General features: G+C 38.5%; 2 protein-coding genes across 2 annotated transcripts; one reads left to right on the plus strand and one right to left on the minus strand.

Annotated features, from left to right (window-relative positions):
* Window positions 1–2,303: 2,303 nt before the first annotated feature.
* On the plus strand, window positions 2,304–6,531 carry LOC104120736 (laccase-7-like). Its single transcript, XM_070181327.1, has 6 exons — window positions 2,304–2,473; window positions 3,285–3,436; window positions 3,853–4,097; window positions 4,604–4,732; window positions 4,833–5,789; window positions 6,205–6,531. Exons 1-6 carry the CDS (start codon window positions 2,375–2,377, stop codon window positions 6,333–6,335), a joined length of 1,713 nt encoding a protein of 570 aa, XP_070037428.1. The 5' UTR covers window positions 2,304–2,374; the 3' UTR covers window positions 6,336–6,531.
* A 44-nt stretch (window positions 6,532–6,575) lies between these two features.
* LOC104120732 (uncharacterized) lies at window positions 6,576–17,389 on the minus strand. The gene is made up of 5 exons (XM_009632556.4): window positions 17,112–17,389; window positions 16,919–16,991; window positions 15,685–15,749; window positions 7,399–7,505; window positions 6,576–6,934 (listed from the first exon to the last, which is right to left on the minus strand). Exons 1-5 carry the CDS (start codon window positions 17,244–17,246, stop codon window positions 6,733–6,735), a joined length of 582 nt encoding a protein of 193 aa, XP_009630851.1. The 5' UTR covers window positions 17,247–17,389; the 3' UTR covers window positions 6,576–6,732.
* Window positions 17,390–17,410: the final 21 nt, after the last annotated feature.

Consider the following 17,410-nt stretch of genomic DNA (forward strand, 5'->3'; position numbering starts at 1 on the left):
GAAAAAACTAAAAATAGATATCCAACACTATTTTCATTCATAGTACAATTGAATAGCATGTCTTTTATTAGCATTAGTATTGATTTGATTTTGGTTTAGGATTTATTTGAGTAACTAACATTTATGGACTATAAAACTTATTGGAGCATCCAAAAATTATAAGTTCAAGCTTGAGATAATACGCTAAAAGATAAAATTATGAAATATTTATAAACTACACTACAATAAATATTTTTATGTATTAAATATATTTAAAACTTTCATACACATAATGTCGGGTTGGTTTGGTTTCGGTTTGTTTTTTTAGTTAAAATCAAACCAAGCCAATTGTGGTCGGATTTCTTTCCCCAGTACCAAACCAAGTCAAATCAAGCCATAGTCGGGGGGCTTTTTCTCTGTTTGACTCGGATTATCGGGTTGGTGCGGTTTGTCGGTTTCGTTTGTACATCCCTAGTACCAGCAATGAAGGATGTACTCATGTTATCCTTGAATTTCCTAAGGAATATTGTGAAAATGATGATAGAAATTACAACCACGAGATAAAAAATCTGAAAAAAAGAAGAAGAAGAGGAAATCATAATTTGATCCAATGAACTCCATATATCAAAGTTATGTTCGCACTCCGTAAATCTGCACGGTTTTTCCTACTTTTAAGATTACAAGGATATTGGATCGAAATGGATTTAAACGCAATGAAATGAAACATGTAACTATATCAGTTTGATTGATGTATAGTTGTTACTATTTGTTTATCTTGCAAGATTATGTTGAAACTCTTCCAAAAGGATCAAATTAACATATTCTTTTACCAATTAATAATTTGACAGAACATAGAAATTGTCTTAATTGAACTGGATATAACATTAATTGCATGAAATGCAGGATACATGATACAGGATTTGTTAGCGGTTGGATTAACATTCTTTTTACAGCTGCTGTATGTAAATCACTTAATTACTCGGAGGACAGCTTTGTCATTAAGGGCTTTAGAAGTATATTGAAAGCATTGTGTTAAGAACATGGTAAAAATTTGCCCATATCCGTTTTTCACGATTAACTAATATATATTCTCACTATAATTTGTAACTGCTAAAGTTAAATTGTTTGATTTCGTGTAAATATTAAATACGGATAAATATTCCAATATAATGTCATCTCTCCTTTGGCGGAGAAAAGAAAAAGAACAACGCAGAATGTGAAATATTGCTAACACAAATTGTCAAATGTATTTGCCAAAAAAAAAATGACAGATATGACCCAAAAAAAAAAAAGGAAGACCGGTTTAGTCTTTGACCAAGCAAGCTAAGTATTAAGTATGTTGTAACTTGTAAACCCCATGGTAACAAAGTCCTATATTCCAATTAATAATTAAAGATTGTGATTAGTTGGTTGGTACGTGTGAAATGAGATAAATTCATACAACAGTTTGATTACCTTAATCAAGAAAATTGCCATATTCATACGAGGATGAAGAATGTACTTTAACATATATATATATATATATATATATATATATATATATATATATATATATATATATATCAAATGACGCAGACTAAGCATAATGAAGCATTTGTAAGCAACAGAGTGAATAATACTTACTTCAAAAAAAAAAGTATATTAAGTTAGTCTGGACCGAGTAAAAGTCCCTGCCCCTCAATGGGCAACAAAAGATAACAGAAAGAAATACGTAGAATGCTAGCTAGTTACAAATGTCAATAAAACCTCAACTACTTAAACGACAATTGAAGCTACCTAATCTAAATAAAAGAAGCCTAGGAAACGATTGAGGGGGGAAAAAAAAACTTAGAAAAACAAAATAGACGAAACAGTCAAATTGAACGAAGATGTTACTCAATACAGCAAACGTAACGTCCTTTAAATTATATGGCTATCAGCTAGAAAGTCATATTCAGTTTAGTACTTATTTGATGGCCAACTCAAGCTGTTCTATAACGAACCTTTGCTAAATTATTATCTACAAATAATTTTCAAAACTCATTATTCAAATGCCCTAGCTTTGCCTTAAACAAAGTCTTTCACGCAATTGTGGAAAAGTTTGGCAAATAATTAGATATATCAAGACCACATATGGAAAGCGAGATTAGGAAACTAAGATGAAATACGTAAAATTAACCTAGCTATGACATAAGATAAACAATCCCACAAAAAGAAGAAGAAATAATGAAGAAGAAAACAAATAATTGTATTACGTACATTTCTTAATTAGAAAATACTGCCGCCTGTTGCTTTTGTAGGTGTACAAACTCCTCCTTATATAAAGGCATTCATTTCTCATTTTCTCTTCACCAAATTCTTCAAGTTCTAGCCTTACAATTGAATTGTAGTATACTTCTTTTTTTTTATATATCAAATGGGGCATCAGGTTTTCTTGTTTGCTTGCACCATAATAGCTCTTCTAGCTTCTTACTCCTCATTGGCTTCAGCTGCAGTTGTTGAGCATTCTTTTCATGTACGTAGTAATTATCTTCTTTATTTCCCATGCAAAATAGTTTAGCTCGTCAACTCTTCATAGAATAGTAACTTGATCCTGGGGCGGATCTAGAGGGTTGGTTATGGGGTTCATATGAACTTAATAGCTTTTTCCTAGACCATATACATAAAAAAAAAAAAAAAAAAAGGGTAGCCCGGTGCACAAAGTAACTCGCGTTCAACGCAGAATCCCGGAAAATGCTCACACCAAAGGAGTGTAATGTAGGCAGCCTACCCTGGTGGAAGCATCAGTGACTGATTCCACGGCTTGAATCGGTGACCAATAGGTCACACGGAAATAACTTCACCATTGTTCCAAGGTTCCCTTTCCTCTTAGATCCCCCATATATATATATATATATATATATATATATATATATATATATATATATATATATATATATATATAGTTACCGTAGGAACCCATAAATTTCAAATTCTGGATTCATCACTGCCTTGTTTCACAGAAATATAGCAATTCATTTTCTCTTGAACTCTTAGCTTAAACCCTACTTCAAACTATATATACCCGATTGCATTTTCAATACACACACACACACACACACACACACACACATATATATATATATATATATATATATATATATATATATATATATATATATATATATATATATATATCTCGAATGGAACTATTTGTTCTACTTGTTGCACCTCGTCTAATTTGAATAGTTATGAAAAATGGCAAACGACACTTACATTTGCTAGAACTTCTGTTGTAATTTGTAATTAATTGTATTTTTTAATTGATATTGGTTTTCTATATATAGGTGCAAAACCGTACTATAACGAGACTTTGCCGTAGACAATTGATCACTGCTGTAAATGGAAGTCTTCCTGGTCCAACCATACGTGTAAACGAAGGAGACACCCTTGTTGTTCATGTCTTCAACCTTTCACCTTATAATCTCACTATTCATTGGTAAGTTCTTCAATATTTTAAAAGGAAAAAAAGAAGTAAACACGTAGTTTGTTAAAAAAAAATGAGAGAAAGAAATCAAACCAATAAAATCAACCATTTTTTTTTTGTTTCATAATGTTATACTCGTGCAAAGTTAGTTGATTATCTTGTCTAAACAATCTCAGAAATGCCGTTACGTTAACATTAAAAAATCGATTCAAATATTCAATAATAGTAGTATAATATATAGAGAGTCAGTGATATTTATTTAACATATCTGTGGCAACTATCGCTATCAGCCTATCACCCTCCAATTAGTTAAAGAAAAAGAGATTAACAAAATTAGTAAAAGCAAAGGGGAGTTGAACGCTTATTAGATAATGTCATTACATATTCAAGGAATAATGTGAAAAATAAAAATTAATTGATTAATGCAGGCATGGAGTTTTTCAGCTACTGAGTGGGTGGGCTGATGGACCCGAATTTGCGACCCAATGCCCGATCCGACCCGGACATAGCTACACCTACAAGTTTAACGTAACGGGTCAAGAAGGGACTCTTTGGTGGCATGCACATGTTTCATGGCTTAGAGCCACGGTTCATGGTGCACTTATTATTCGACCCAAAAAAGGAAACTCTTATCCTTTCCCTAAACCTTACAGAGAAGTCCCTATCCTTTTAGGTAACTTCACCTTCTTCAAATTAATTCCTCAATTTATTAATATCTTATAGAAATATGAGACTAGATATATTAATAATTATGAGTTTACTATGATATATAGTGTTCGTTTATTCAACTTTATGTGATGCAGTTACTATTTGGATAGTCAAAAGAGTTTTTCTTTCATCATTTATTTTTTGTGTATTTTAAATTATTAATTATTATCATGACTTATAGTGTCTTTTATATAGTTTTCAGATATCTAAATTTTATTTTAAAAAATTTAAAAATTATGAATGTACTGCGAAAATTAGATAGGTTTGACTTTTGCACTACGAATCGCATCACATAAAGTGGGACGGATGGAGTAGTATAACTAGTAACTTATAGAGATGTTCTTGCTAAGTATTGAGTTATGTACAACTACAAGAATTGATATATATATATATATATATATATATATGGAGTGAAATTTACCTATAGATAAAACTAGCAAATGAAGAAGTATGTTTGAAATGTTAATGCAGGAGAATGGTGGAATGCAAATGTTGTGGACGTGGAGAATCAAGGGCTAGCTAGTGGTGCTGCACCTAATAACTCTGATGCTTACACTATTAATGGATGGCCAGGCGATCTTTACCCTTGCTCTATTAATCGTGAGAATTACATAATAATCAGATTTTCTTAAGTATTTTTAATTTGTGATTTTGTTCTATTTTCTCCTCTTGCTAACTTGGACTTCCTTTTTCTTATTAGAAACATACAAGTTGACAGTGAAACATGGGAAAACATATCTTCTTCGTATTATCAACGCTGCACTCAATAACCAGCTCTTTTTTAAGATTGCCAACCATAAGATGAAAGTTGTCGCGGTTGATGCTGCTTACACTGATCCTTACGTTACCGATGTAGTCGTCATCGGACCGGGCCAGACGACCGATGTCCTCTTGACGGCCGATCAGGCGCAGGCGTCGTACTACATGGCGGCTAACCCCTACGCTAGTGCAGCCGGGGTACCATTTGACAACACAACCACAAGAGGAATTATAATATATGAAGGTGCACAAACATCAACTCCAATAATGCCAATTTTACCAGCCTTTAATGACACACCAACAGCCCATAAATTCTTCACCAATTTAACTGGGCTTGTAACTGGGCCGTTTTGGACACCTCCACCTCGTAAAGTGGATGAACATATGTTTATTACTATTGGGCTGGGCCTAACTGCTTGTAATAGACCAGGAAATGCAACATGTGGAGGCCCAAATGGACAAAGATTTGCTGCTAGTATGAACAATGCATCTTTCCAATTTCCTAACAAGATTTCAATGTTGGAGGCATTTTTCTACAATGTGAATGGAGTTTACACCACTGATTTCCCAAACCAACCACCAGTTAAATTTGACTACACAAATGCTAATAATAGCATGAATCCTGCTATTATAATGACTACAAAGTCTACTAAAGTGAAGAAAGTTAAGTTCAATGCAACAGTTGAGATTGTGTTCCAAAATACTGCTTTGATTGGGATTGAAAATCATCCTATTCACTTGCATGGATTTAACTTCTATGTCTTGGCTCAAGGATTTGGAAATTATAATCCCGCGGTTGATCGGAAAAAATTTAACCTTTTCAATCCACAAGAACGTAACACTATTGGTGTTCCTGTTGGAGGATGGGCTGTCATTAGATTCCGAGCAAATAATCCAGGTACATATATAACGATTCATTAACTTGATACTGAAACTATATTCTTGAGCCAATGGTCTATTGAAAATATCATCTCTAACCACACAAGGTAGCAGTAAAATCTCTGTAAACCTTATATTCCCCGGACCCCACTTGTAGGCAGAGGCGGACCTATGATTTAAAGGTTGGGGGTACACTTCTGGATTCAACTAAAAGTTGTTTTGTATATAGAATGCTAACTACTAGTATATCACTATTTTCTAAAGATATATACATGAATACATGGAATTTTTACTGAACTTTACGGGTGCCGATGACCCCTCTCGGTATAGCATAGGTTCGCCTCTGCTTGTGGGATCATATTGGGTATGTTGTTGTTGTAGTTGATTTTTTAGGTGATGATTGATTGTTTTAATTGTTAATTTGAAAATTACAGGTGTATGGTTGATGCATTGTCATTTGGATGTTCACTTGCCTTGGGGATTAGCCACATCTTTTGTTGTTGAGAATGGGCCAACACCATCAACTAGGCTACCTCCTCCTCCACCAGATCTACCTAAATGCTAGATTATTTCCTTAATTTTTTATTTAATTACGATTACTGAGTGTGATTATATGATTCTTGTTTTGTTTCATTCATCCAATTGTATAAGCGAGTCATTTGTTTTTCTGGTCATTCTTTGACTTGTTAAACAAACATGGTTGTATTTAGTTATCATTCTTTTAAGATTTATGTCAAGTGTAATGTATCATCCTTGTCTGAGATTGCTCTTTGATTATGAATAAAGTTACTGTGAGCCTGGTTGATAATAAAAAAAGAGAAATCCCAACAGAAGTTGTAAATAAGAATAGTTATGAACATTTGGCAATACTATACAAGCTAATCTGTACTCGTAATTACATCGGTAGGACCAAAAACTTTGCCATTGTGACTCATTTTGTCAGCAAAGGTAGGAACTTCTCCTCAACGGTGGGAAACAGATGCATCATTTGGCAATGCTTCTGATCCAGTTAATAGATTTTCTGGTGATTTAGGCTTTATTAGTGATCGTCGTAAAAACCTGAGTGGCCATCTTTTAGGTTTTATTTGTCCCAACAGTTTCATCTGCTCCCTTCTAAACTTTCTGTTCGCGTACCATTTTCCACCTCGCCAACCCAAGCCATACCTGAAAGCAAAGGCACAAAAAGCAAATCAAAGGGCGTATTGAAGCAGGTTTTGAGCTCTTAGCATTCAGCAAGTAAAAATTGGGTAATATGATGGCTAATAAAACCAAATGTACAGGAAGTAGACCAAGAAATTCAACAGTTTACCATCATAAGACAAGAAATTAACACAAATTCTGTCTTCTTTTCCCCAGGTAAGTTCTTTTGCTCTCATTAAAGGACATTCAGAAAGCGATTCTGTTTGTCAGACTATTGAATTTGACAGTTTTCCGAAAACAATAAGAAAGTAACGACAGCTTTTCATCAACGAAAAAAAGTAGAAAAAAATAGAAGTAGAATGAGGCAATGAAAACTACATGAAGCATAGCTATTTTATTTGTAATTAACCAGCTGCGTATAGGGAAGAAAAAAAAGAACAAAGCAAAGCAAGAACAAGGTAACTGCAACAGAAGAAAAATTCACAAACCCGATAATCAGTGTGGTTCCAGCAGTTGCAACACAAGCTGGTACAGTAATTGAACCAGACACAAGCTTCTTAAATTCAGGATCTTCAATTTGATAATTATTATTCATCTGCCAGATAGAAAAGGTCATATCATAAAGTATGCAATAAACAACAGAAGGATTAACGAAATTCAAAAGAATTGCTCGTGGCACGTAAGAAAACCAACGTGCTCTACAGAAGCTACTAAAATAAGACCGAACACGTGAGAGGACCCAAATGACTTCAGCTCATATCAGCCGCTTCAAACACGTGAGAGGACCCATTGACTTCTGCTCATATCCTCCCACCAGCTGAAGCTTCTGTAACCTATCCCATTACCCCCTTTAAGTGTCACCCAGCCTCGATCCCCAAATTCTCTTTTGTTAGGACTTCTTTGCCCTTTTCCATGTTATTTAAAATTAGTCACATGAAATATTAATATCTCGGTACTCTATTGCCATTTGCAGAACACAATGCCAGACCTTCGGAGTCCAGAAAATGAAACTTCTTAAGCTAACCTATTAGAAAGAACATTATCTAGCCAAGCAACAAGGAATCACTGATTGTTTTGGAGCTGAATAATATGTTGACAAGGATACTCAGGAAAATGACGTATATATTGATGTTCAACTACTCAAAAATCTATGCTAACTTTTTAAGTTGGGATAATAAAGAAACCCATGTGGGTTAGCCGGCCAATCTCAAGTTGGTGCACAGATTTTGGAACTCGTAGGAGCATGGGCCCGCCCCTCTAACCTCCTACTTTTAGTCAACAGAGTCAAATTCATGACGTCTACCTACCATTTCCGTGGTGCACTTCCTTTACCATGAACCAAAGCAATGGGGGAAATAATCTATGATAATTAGTTCGTGGATTTTTGTTTTTATTTTTCATAGATAAGTACAACCAATTTGTAGAAATTGAAAGCAAACAAGTGGGGATGGTGGAGGATGTGGGAGAACGAGTGAGTGACCAAGAAAGGTACAAGAACAAACTAGAAACAGATGAATGGAGAAATAATAGTTGCAGGGAGACAGAGAACAAGATTAGCGATGAAGCAGCAAGAAGAAGTGATTAATGGAAGAAAAATAGATAGTCTTGATGGGTCAAATCTTTGACATTTGTAATCTTCAGATTACCTTGCCAGCCCAGCCCTCACTTAGTACTTCTGCTGTTCTGCATGCCCACTCATTGACAATCCTATAAAAAGCACTGAGTTACTTATGCTAGGTATTCTAGGAGGTAGGTTGCACCATAGGCCGCTAGGGAGGTGAGTACACAAGCTGGGGAACATAAAAAATACTAATTCACTCCAGTCCGTACTCCACGCCATGCTTAATAATAATTGAATCTTAAAGAATGGAGTCCATATCAAATTCCAATTCTTGTCTCTATTTACACATTATCCAAAGAAGACACAACTGCGCCACATCTTCCCATTGTCCTGGGCTATAAAAGAACGACTTTGAAGTTTAACAAGATATTCGATTATCAATTAATTCTAGGTGGTAATAATTTTTATTTTCAAACTTCACGTCTTTAACTACATTAATTTGTAAGGGCATGTTATCGAAGAATTATTCTCAACCCACATTTGCAACTAATCCTACTCTATTCTAAACCAAGTTACATCTTTGTTTGCAGATGACATCTTTGTATTTGTGATGCTGAGATGTCTTAACTAACATATCTGCAGCAGGTGTTTTTGTGGTTCCAACTTCCAAGCAATATCAGGAATAGAGACTTAATTTAAAGAAGAGTGAGATTATTCCAGTAGGAAAAGTAGACAGCATTGCACAATTAGCACCTCTGTTTAATTGCAAAATGGGACACCTTTGGTGACTTATTAGGGTTGCCCTTAGAGCATAACATAAAGACTGCAAATTTGAGAACAATAACAGAAAAAATTGAGACAAGGTTAACAAGGTAGCAAAAGAGGTACTTGTCATCAAAGAGAATCCCAACATATCACATGTCTCTTATGCACGCACCATTTATTAAGATCTAAAAGTTTGAGAGGCTTCAAAGGAAGTTAATGTGGAACATCATTGGGGTGGGGGGTGTGTGTGTGTGTGTGGGGGGGGGGGGGGGGATAAGACTTCAGTAGAAATCTGTGAGGGTTTTATTGATGTCACTTGCAGCCAACAAGATCTCTCGCGAGTGAAGATTGTGGTGAGGAAAGGCTCTGTTGTGGTGGAGGATGGCTACTTGAGTTATAGGGTTTGGTTGAGCCCTGAATTTCGCCCTATCTTTATGCCTGTGATAGTGGCGGGAGAAAAGGGAAGGTCAAATAGAAGGGAGGGGAGGGGAAATCAGTCTCTGAAGGGAGGGGAGGGCTCACCAGATCAGTGGACTAAGCCGGAATCAGACGTTAGATCGAGAAGAGACGGGGGGTTTGAATTTGGGAGAAGAAGACAAAATTTTATCAAGAGAAAAAGACGTAAATGCCCCTGGGTTAGTGATGTGGGCTGGAAAGGCAGAATGGGCCGGTATTATCATAGGGTCGGGCAAGTTTTCAGCAAGTATAGGCCTGGGCCTCCACACATAGGCCCAGCAACTTTTCCCAATTCTATTAGAATTGATCCTAAGGGCCCAGATTATTTCAAGCTGCGTCTGATAAGGCTCCTAAGCATATGGGAACAGTCACTCCTTCTTCTTCTGCCAATGGTGCTTCACACAGTGGTATTTCTTCACCGAGATCTAGTGACCTACACCCCTCTTCGATGGCCGCTGCTTCAGGGGCAGCACCGGCTAAAGCTGGTGGTGTTATTCCACGGCCTCCCGCCTCTGATGGACCCAGCTTCATCGCCCCCTCATCTTCTCCTGTGCTTAGCTGTGCTGAGGTTACACTTCAAGCTCCTTCTTCTTCTGGGGAGATTGTTGCGCCTGCCCCAATTGATGTTAGTGCCGGACCAGTAATATGCCGCCAAGGGTTCCATGCTCTCTTCCTTCCCGCTACCCTGCTGGCGTTTCTGGTCATTCCTATAGCAGCGGGATGTTAATTTCAGAGGTTGGTGCCTCTCAAAGAAATGGTGAGATCCTTCTGGCACCTAAAGTTCCTATTGCTAGCAATGCTATAGTCTTGTATTCCTCCGGTAGGAGCAAGGAAAGGGTTCATACAGAAGATGCATGTCCAATTTCGTCACGGATTGGAGGAGGGGATATGTCCTTCTGGATAGAGGATAAACTATTAAACTTTGGGAAGTTCTTAGGTGTTTCTTTTGAAGGGAAGGAAGATAGGGTGCTAGAACTGTTGAGGGAGATTGAGCAACAGTTTTTTTATGATGGTGCAGGGAGGGAGTTAGTCTTTTTATGATGGTGCAGGGAGGGAGTTGGGTCAAGGTATTAAGCAAAATAATTTAGGCGATGTAGTGGTGTACCAGAGAAGGGGCCGGGTGTGTGACATGAATGAAGGAAGCTTGGCTGGGGGGGTGGGGAAAAGGGGGATATTGTTACTTATGGAAGTTAAGATTCTTTCATGGAATGTGAGGGGGATGAATGACCCAAACAAAAGGGTCATCATCAAAGTGGGAGTTAGAGAGTGGGGTGCCAACCTAGTTTGTTTTCAGGAGACCAAAATGGAAGTTTTGTCAGATGCGATTGTGAAGAGTGTCTGGGGAGGTAGTTGGGTAAAATATGATTGGGTCCCAGCAGCGGGAAGTGTCGGGGGCATTCTTCTTATGTGGGATGATAGAAGCTTGGAGGTAAAGGAGATTAAGAAGGGAGTTTTTTCATTAGCAGCTCTTGTCAAAGATAGAGTGAGTGGGGTGGAGTGGGGATTTGGGGGAGTGTACGGACCGGTAGGAGAAGGGTCCAAGGTGTCTTTCTGGGAGGAACTGGCCAATGTTATGGGGGAATGGGACATTCCATGGGCTTTAGGGGGAGACTTTAATACTATTAGATTCCCGAAGGAGAGATTAGTGTGTAGTCTGATTTCGAGGGCCATGAAGGAGTTTTCTGACTTCATCAATGATCACTTTCTCATTGATCTTCCTCTGTCAGGGGAAAGGTTTACTTGGGCCAGGGCGGAGGATTCCAACTCAAGGTCTAGACTTGATAGATTTCTGGTATCGCTCTCCTGGGATGAGCTGGTGCCGAATGTGCTGCAGATTCCATTACCTCGGCTGACTTCGGATCATTTGCCTATCTTGCTAGATGGATGCAGAGGGAGGGGGTGCGTGCTCCTTTCCGATTCGAGAACATGTGGTTGAAAGTGCTAGGATTTGGTGACAAAGTGAAAGAATGGTGGACAAGCTACAGGGTATCAGGTCACCTTCATTCCGTCTTTTCGAAGAAACTTAAATTGCTCAAGGGAGATATTATTAGGTGGAATAAGGAGATTTTTGGGAGGGTAGAGGTTAAAATGAGGGAGCTTATGCATTAATTGGGGGAATTAGAGAGGGGAAGGGGCGAGGGAGCTAGATAAATTTGAGAAAGCGAGATTGGGAGAGGTTAAGAGGGAAATAGTCGAATCAGCAATAGCTCAGGAGACTAGTTGGCGGCAAAAATCGAGGGCGCTCTGGTTAAAGGAGGGGGATTCGAATACCAAGTTTTTCCACAGGGTTGCGGTCGCAAATCGAAGGAGAAACTTCATAAATTCCTTAGTTGTGGATGGGTGAGGATTGAGGGAGAGAAGGAGGTAAAACGGGTGATAGTGGGGTTTTATGAGAACTTACACGAAGAGGAAGTTAGTTGGAGGCCTAATTTGGGGAGAATAGAGTTCAACCACATAGGGGAGGGAGACAGTGAGTGGCTAGAAAGGGCTTTCGAGGAGGAGGAGGCGCACGAGGCTGTGTCGAGTTGTGCTGGTGATAAGGCCCCCGGGACTGACGGTTTCTCCTTGACCTTCTTCCAGCTCTGTTGGAACACCATTAAGGGAGAGTTGATGGAAGCCATTGAATACTTCCACGTGAATGGTGTTTTCGAGAGAAGTATCAATGCTTCTTTTATTACTATTGTGCCTAAGAAAGAAGGTTCATCTTGTATCAGAGACTACAGGCCTATTGTCTCGTGGGGAGCATTTACAAGATTATTTCTAAAGTGCTCTCCAACGGACTCAAGAAGGTTCTTGACGTGTCTGTTTCGTCCCCCAGAATGCGTTTGTGGGAGGTAGGCAGATCTTGGACGCTGCTTTGGTGGCAAATGAACTTGTAGACTCTAGAAGGAAAAATAGAGAACTCGGCTTACTGTGCAAGTTGGACCTTGAGAAGGCTTTCGACCATATCAATTGGGAGTTCCTGGATTTCATTATGATGCGGATGGGGTTTGGGGTAAGATGGAGGGGATGGATCAAGTTCTGCATTTCCTCAGTCAGATTCTCTATCCTGGTTAATAATAGTCCGTGTGGTTTCTTTGGCAGCTCCAGAGGTCTCAAGCAAGGTGACCCCCTATCCCCCATGCTATTCATTCTAGTGATGGATGCTCTGAGTAAAATAATGGATCTTGCAGGGGGCGGAGGCTTCTTGAGAGGATTCTCAGCTCCGATCGGGGTGCTCAGTGCCCGAAAAGTCTCTCATTTGCTTTTTGCGGATGACACCCTGGTTTTCTGTGATGCCGATATGGATCAGTTGACCTACCTGAAGCAGGTCCTGCAGTGGTTTTAGATAGTATCAGGACTCAAAATTAACCTCGGCAAGTGTGAGATTTTCCCGGTGGGTGAGGTTGCCAATATCGATGCTTTGTCTCATGTTCTCATATGTAAGGTGGGCTCTCTTCCCACTACTTACCTGGGTCTCCCATTGGGCGCTTCGCATAAGGATACTACGGTTTGGAATCCAGTGATTGAAATGGTTGAAAAAAGATTAGCAGGCTGGCAGAAACAATACTTGTCAAAAGGCGGTAAGGAAGTGCTTATTAAAAGCACTTTATCGAGTATGCCCACCTATTACTTATCCCTGTTGCAAGCTCCTGTGAGCGTGAGAGTAACTGGAGCGGCTTCAAAGGAATTTTCTTTGGGATGCGGCAGATGGAACTAGAAAGTTCCATCTAGTGAATTGGCAGACAGTCACTTCATCAAAGATGTAGGGTGGACTTGGAGTAAAAGATCTTAGGGTAATCAACAGACTTTGTTGGGGAAGTGGCTGTGGAGATTCGGGGTGGAAGAGCATGCTCTATGGAGGGAGGTCATAGTAGAAAAGTACGATTCCACGAGAGGGGGTTGGAGGACCAAGGCAATCACAGCACCTTTCGGGTGTGGCATGTGGAGGAGTATCATGAAGAATTGGGAAGCCTTCAATGGCAACATCACTTACAGGGTAGGAGATGGAAGGAGAATCAACTTTTGGAATCACAGGTGGTGTGGAGAGGATACTCTGAGGGTCTTTTTCCCCCACGTCTTCAGAGTTTCAAACCAGAAGGAATTGATGGTCCAACAGATTCGCAATGAGCATGAAGGGGGGTAGTATGAGACCTCTCATTTAGAAGGAACATGCAAGATTGGGAGATTGCAGAGTTTCAAGATTTGCTGGCACGGCTATATGTGCAAAACAGGTCCCATCCATCTTGTGATTCTTAGAGAGGGGGTTGCGTGGCGATGGTTTGTTCACCGTAAAGTCCTTTTACCATTGGTGAGAGAGGAGGCTACTTTTCCATACTCCTCGATCTGGATTCCTAAGGCACCTACGAAAGCGTGCTTTTTTGCATGGCTAGCGGCGAGGGGAGTGATCTTGACTGCTGAAAATCTGCGAAAGAGAGGAATTACACTTGTTAGTTGGTGCTACATGTGTAAAAGCTCAGGGGAAGAAGTTGATCATCTTTTTGTTGCATTGCCATGTGTCCTCGGATTTGTGGAGGGCAATCCTGAATCTTTTTGGTGTTCAATGGGTGATGCCAAGCACTGTAAAGGAAATGTTATATAGCTGGGCCGGTTTCCGTAGAAGAAGCAAGCAAAAGGCGTGGAAATTCGCCCCGTTAGCTCTCATGTGGATAGTTTGGGGGGAGAGAAATAGGAGAGCTTTTGAGGGGATTGAGTCTCCTTTTTCACATCTTAAGAATAGTCTTTTATCTTTGATCGCTTTTTGGTGCACTCATATAGCCCCTACTTGTGTAGAAGATTGGGCGTCTTTTGTAGAGAATCATGTTTTGATGTAAATTCTCTACTTTTTGGTATACTTCTTGTACACGCGAGTTTTTTCTCCCTTTTTATTAATACAATTTACCTTATCAAAAAAACATCAATTTTAATGTTGAATGGGAAATTTAATTAGTTTTTTGGAAGCACAAGCAATGTGGCAACGACAAACTGAGAGTTGTCTTCGCAAGTATCTATAACATATGGAGCCAGAAGGAGATGACTACATCTATCATATCTACAGAGCAGACCATGCCTGAGTTCTTTGGAACTTGAGGTTCAAAAGGAATTTATAAGACGGAAGACAGTTATATTCTTAAACTTGATGGAATCATTCTATAAGCATGACATAAGACATGCATAGTAGGACACTTGGAACATGGAAGTGAACAGAAAGGCAAGCGGATCTTTTCTGGTAAAGTTCTATTAGGACGACAGTTCTTAAATCTATCAATTTGGATTCACAGAATATTGATAGAAGTATGTTTTTTCACATGGATAACAACAAAGAAGGGCGTGATTCTAAATGGGAAGGAAGACAACATGTGTCAACTGGTGCTTCATGTGCAAACGATCAGGAGAAGATGTGGATCACTTGCAACTGGACTGTGAGGTAGTAAGTAGGCCGTGGTGAACAGAGTTGAACTGGTTAGAATACGGTGATGCATAGCTAGGTTTTCATAGCTACAATAAACAGTCAAGAACTTGATACATAGCTAGGTTTTCAGAAGAAGGAAGGAGGCGCAGAGCATGGGATGTCAACTCATTTGGCTCTTATGTGGGTACTCAGAGGGAAAGGAATTCTGAAGGGGTAGAAAATCAATCTGTACGGTTGAGAGCTGGTTTTCGTGTTTTGCCTAACTTTTGGTGCACCCACGAGATTTCTGTCAGTTTAGTAATTTGGTAGCTTTCTTAGAGAATTATACTTGTGTATGTTCTTTACTTTTTCGTATAAAGGGCGTTTTCCCACATTAATAAATTATTGCTTTATCTAAAAGAACTTACTCCATTCTAAAGTCTAGACTGGATCATTCCTCTCTACACAACCTATGAACACAAGTTAACCCCCCACCCCACCCACCCTTCCTGTATAGCACTCCAAACAAATCCCCTTTGTGTAGTACGCAGCTTATTCTTTCGAACAGAAAAGGCTAGAAAAATAACCGTGGGACAACATTGTTCTGCAATGAGAACTTACAGCTTTCTCTATAGATTCAAGACGATGGTCAACTCTTGATTGATGAACGTGTCGTAAAGTATAACCTGCAAAAGTTTGAGATCCGCTTGAATATTGCATTCCAAAAGTATCTAGGGAAAGGAAAGTAGCCAATATAAATATACAATGAACAAGAGATTAAATGCATGCACTTCTAGCATGTTTTCACCAGATAATCCTAAAGAAAAATCCAATTTTTGCACCAAACAATTCACAATATAGAAAGGGTTCAAACCCAGATAGCATACCATATAAGCAGACGAGGGAGAAACTCTTGCAAAAAAACAAACTTGACACCTTTAATGAAATGGTGCTCTGTGAATATATATATACGAGAAGCAACAAGCCATCAAAGAATTGCAAAGCCAGACACGGTGATGTTAGAGTGAAAAAGTTACTTTACACATTCTAGCAGATAGGTCATATGAGCATGTCTGATAACCAACCTTTAATATCTCATTCACTCAACTGTCAGCTGATCAATTAATGTGAAATAACATTATCCCACATCGGCAGGATATCAAAACTTATTATTAAGCCATATTCAATGGATCAGCACTTCTCGCATATTGGAGAAAACACTCAAGTATGCTCGCACTCAGCTCGATTTATTAAAAATCAAAATTTTAACAGTGTTTATACAGTCAATAGACATATATTCATTTGTCAGGAAATGGAGAAATTATATGAGTTAATTAAAAGATGAGCACGTTGGAAAGCAGAATGCATTTCAAGTTGCAAGCATGATGGTGACATTATGCTTGCAACTTTACATTGGACGGTTAGCATTTACTGTTTAAAATTAATAAGACATTGTAGTTGATACTATTAAGTAGCTGAAGTTCTCGTTATTCAATCCGTTCCAGTAGGTAGATTAGTCAAGTAGATAATTTTGGCCACAAAAACAGTTAGTTATGCTGCATTGCAAGTGGCACCACTTCCTATATAACGAGGCTCGAGCAGTGTATATTATGAATAGAATGAATTAGACTCTCCAAACATCCCTCTAGTTCAAAAGAATTTTGTCAGTAACACCATATAAGATAAAGAATAACTATTCTCTTACACATCAAAACCTTTTCGGGTGGCTATTCATAATACAAAAAATGAAAAACGACATAAAATTTCATAACTGAAATACCCAAATCTTCAACAAGAGAATTGGCAAGCAAGGTAATGAAAAATCGGTGAGGACAAAACCATACAATAAACTTACCGAACCATGCTGTAGCAACTGATGCTATAGACGTCGAGATTGTAAACACCACCTTATGCCTCTCGAATATATCCTATTCCCCAATAACATCATATACCCACACAAAAAAACGAAATTATATTTCCACGATTAAATGTGTTTGTGAAAAAAGAAACAACTTCAATAAAAGTCAAAAAAAAGTAAAAGATTGTACCTTTGTTGAATAATAAGTGTCCTGGATAGCAGACCAAGAATTAGAAGCTTTTCTTTTCAACTGAGGTACAGTAAAACGGTTAATAATTGAGGAGCCAGAGGTTCTAAACCGCTGCAGACCTCTGTACATATACATGGCTCCCACCAAATTTTGCAATTTTAGATTGCAAATTTTAGGAGAAATGGGTTTTGTTTCTTCGTACTAACTTTGGCGGGTGGGAATTTGGGACACAGTTAAGTTTGAGGTTATTAATGTTAATTGCCTAGAGTTGTCTTCACTCTACAGCAACTTGTGGAAAG

Source organism: Nicotiana tomentosiformis, chromosome 7, assembly GCF_000390325.3.
Source record: "Nicotiana tomentosiformis chromosome 7, ASM39032v3, whole genome shotgun sequence".
Taxonomy (NCBI): domain Eukaryota; kingdom Viridiplantae; phylum Streptophyta; class Magnoliopsida; order Solanales; family Solanaceae; genus Nicotiana; species Nicotiana tomentosiformis.

What these genes read in the sequence shown, in the direction of transcription:
- LOC104120736 (XM_070181327.1), top strand. Translation starts at nt 2,375, where the DNA reads ATGGGGCATCAGGTTTTCTTGTTTGCTTGCACCATAATAGCTCTTCTA. An exon ending in TTACCCTTGCTCTATTAATC is followed by an intron (nt 4,733 to 4,832) that starts GTGAGAATTACA and finishes TTTTCTTATTAG; the next exon opens with AAACATACAAGTTGACAGTG. An exon ending in ATTCCGAGCAAATAATCCAG is followed by an intron (nt 5,790 to 6,204) that starts GTACATATATAA and finishes TGAAAATTACAG; the next exon opens with GTGTATGGTTGATGCATTGT.
- LOC104120732 (XM_009632556.4), bottom strand. Translation starts at nt 17,246, where the DNA reads ATGTATATGTACAGAGGTCTGCAGCGGTTTAGAACCTCTGGCTCCTCA. An exon ending in ACACTTATTATTCAACAAAG is followed by an intron (nt 16,992 to 17,111) that starts GTACAATCTTTT and finishes ATTGGGGAATAG; the next exon opens with GATATATTCGAGAGGCATAA. An exon ending in AGTTGCTACAGCATGGTTCG is followed by an intron (nt 15,750 to 16,918) that starts GTAAGTTTATTG and finishes AAACTTTTGCAG; the next exon opens with GTTATACTTTACGACACGTT.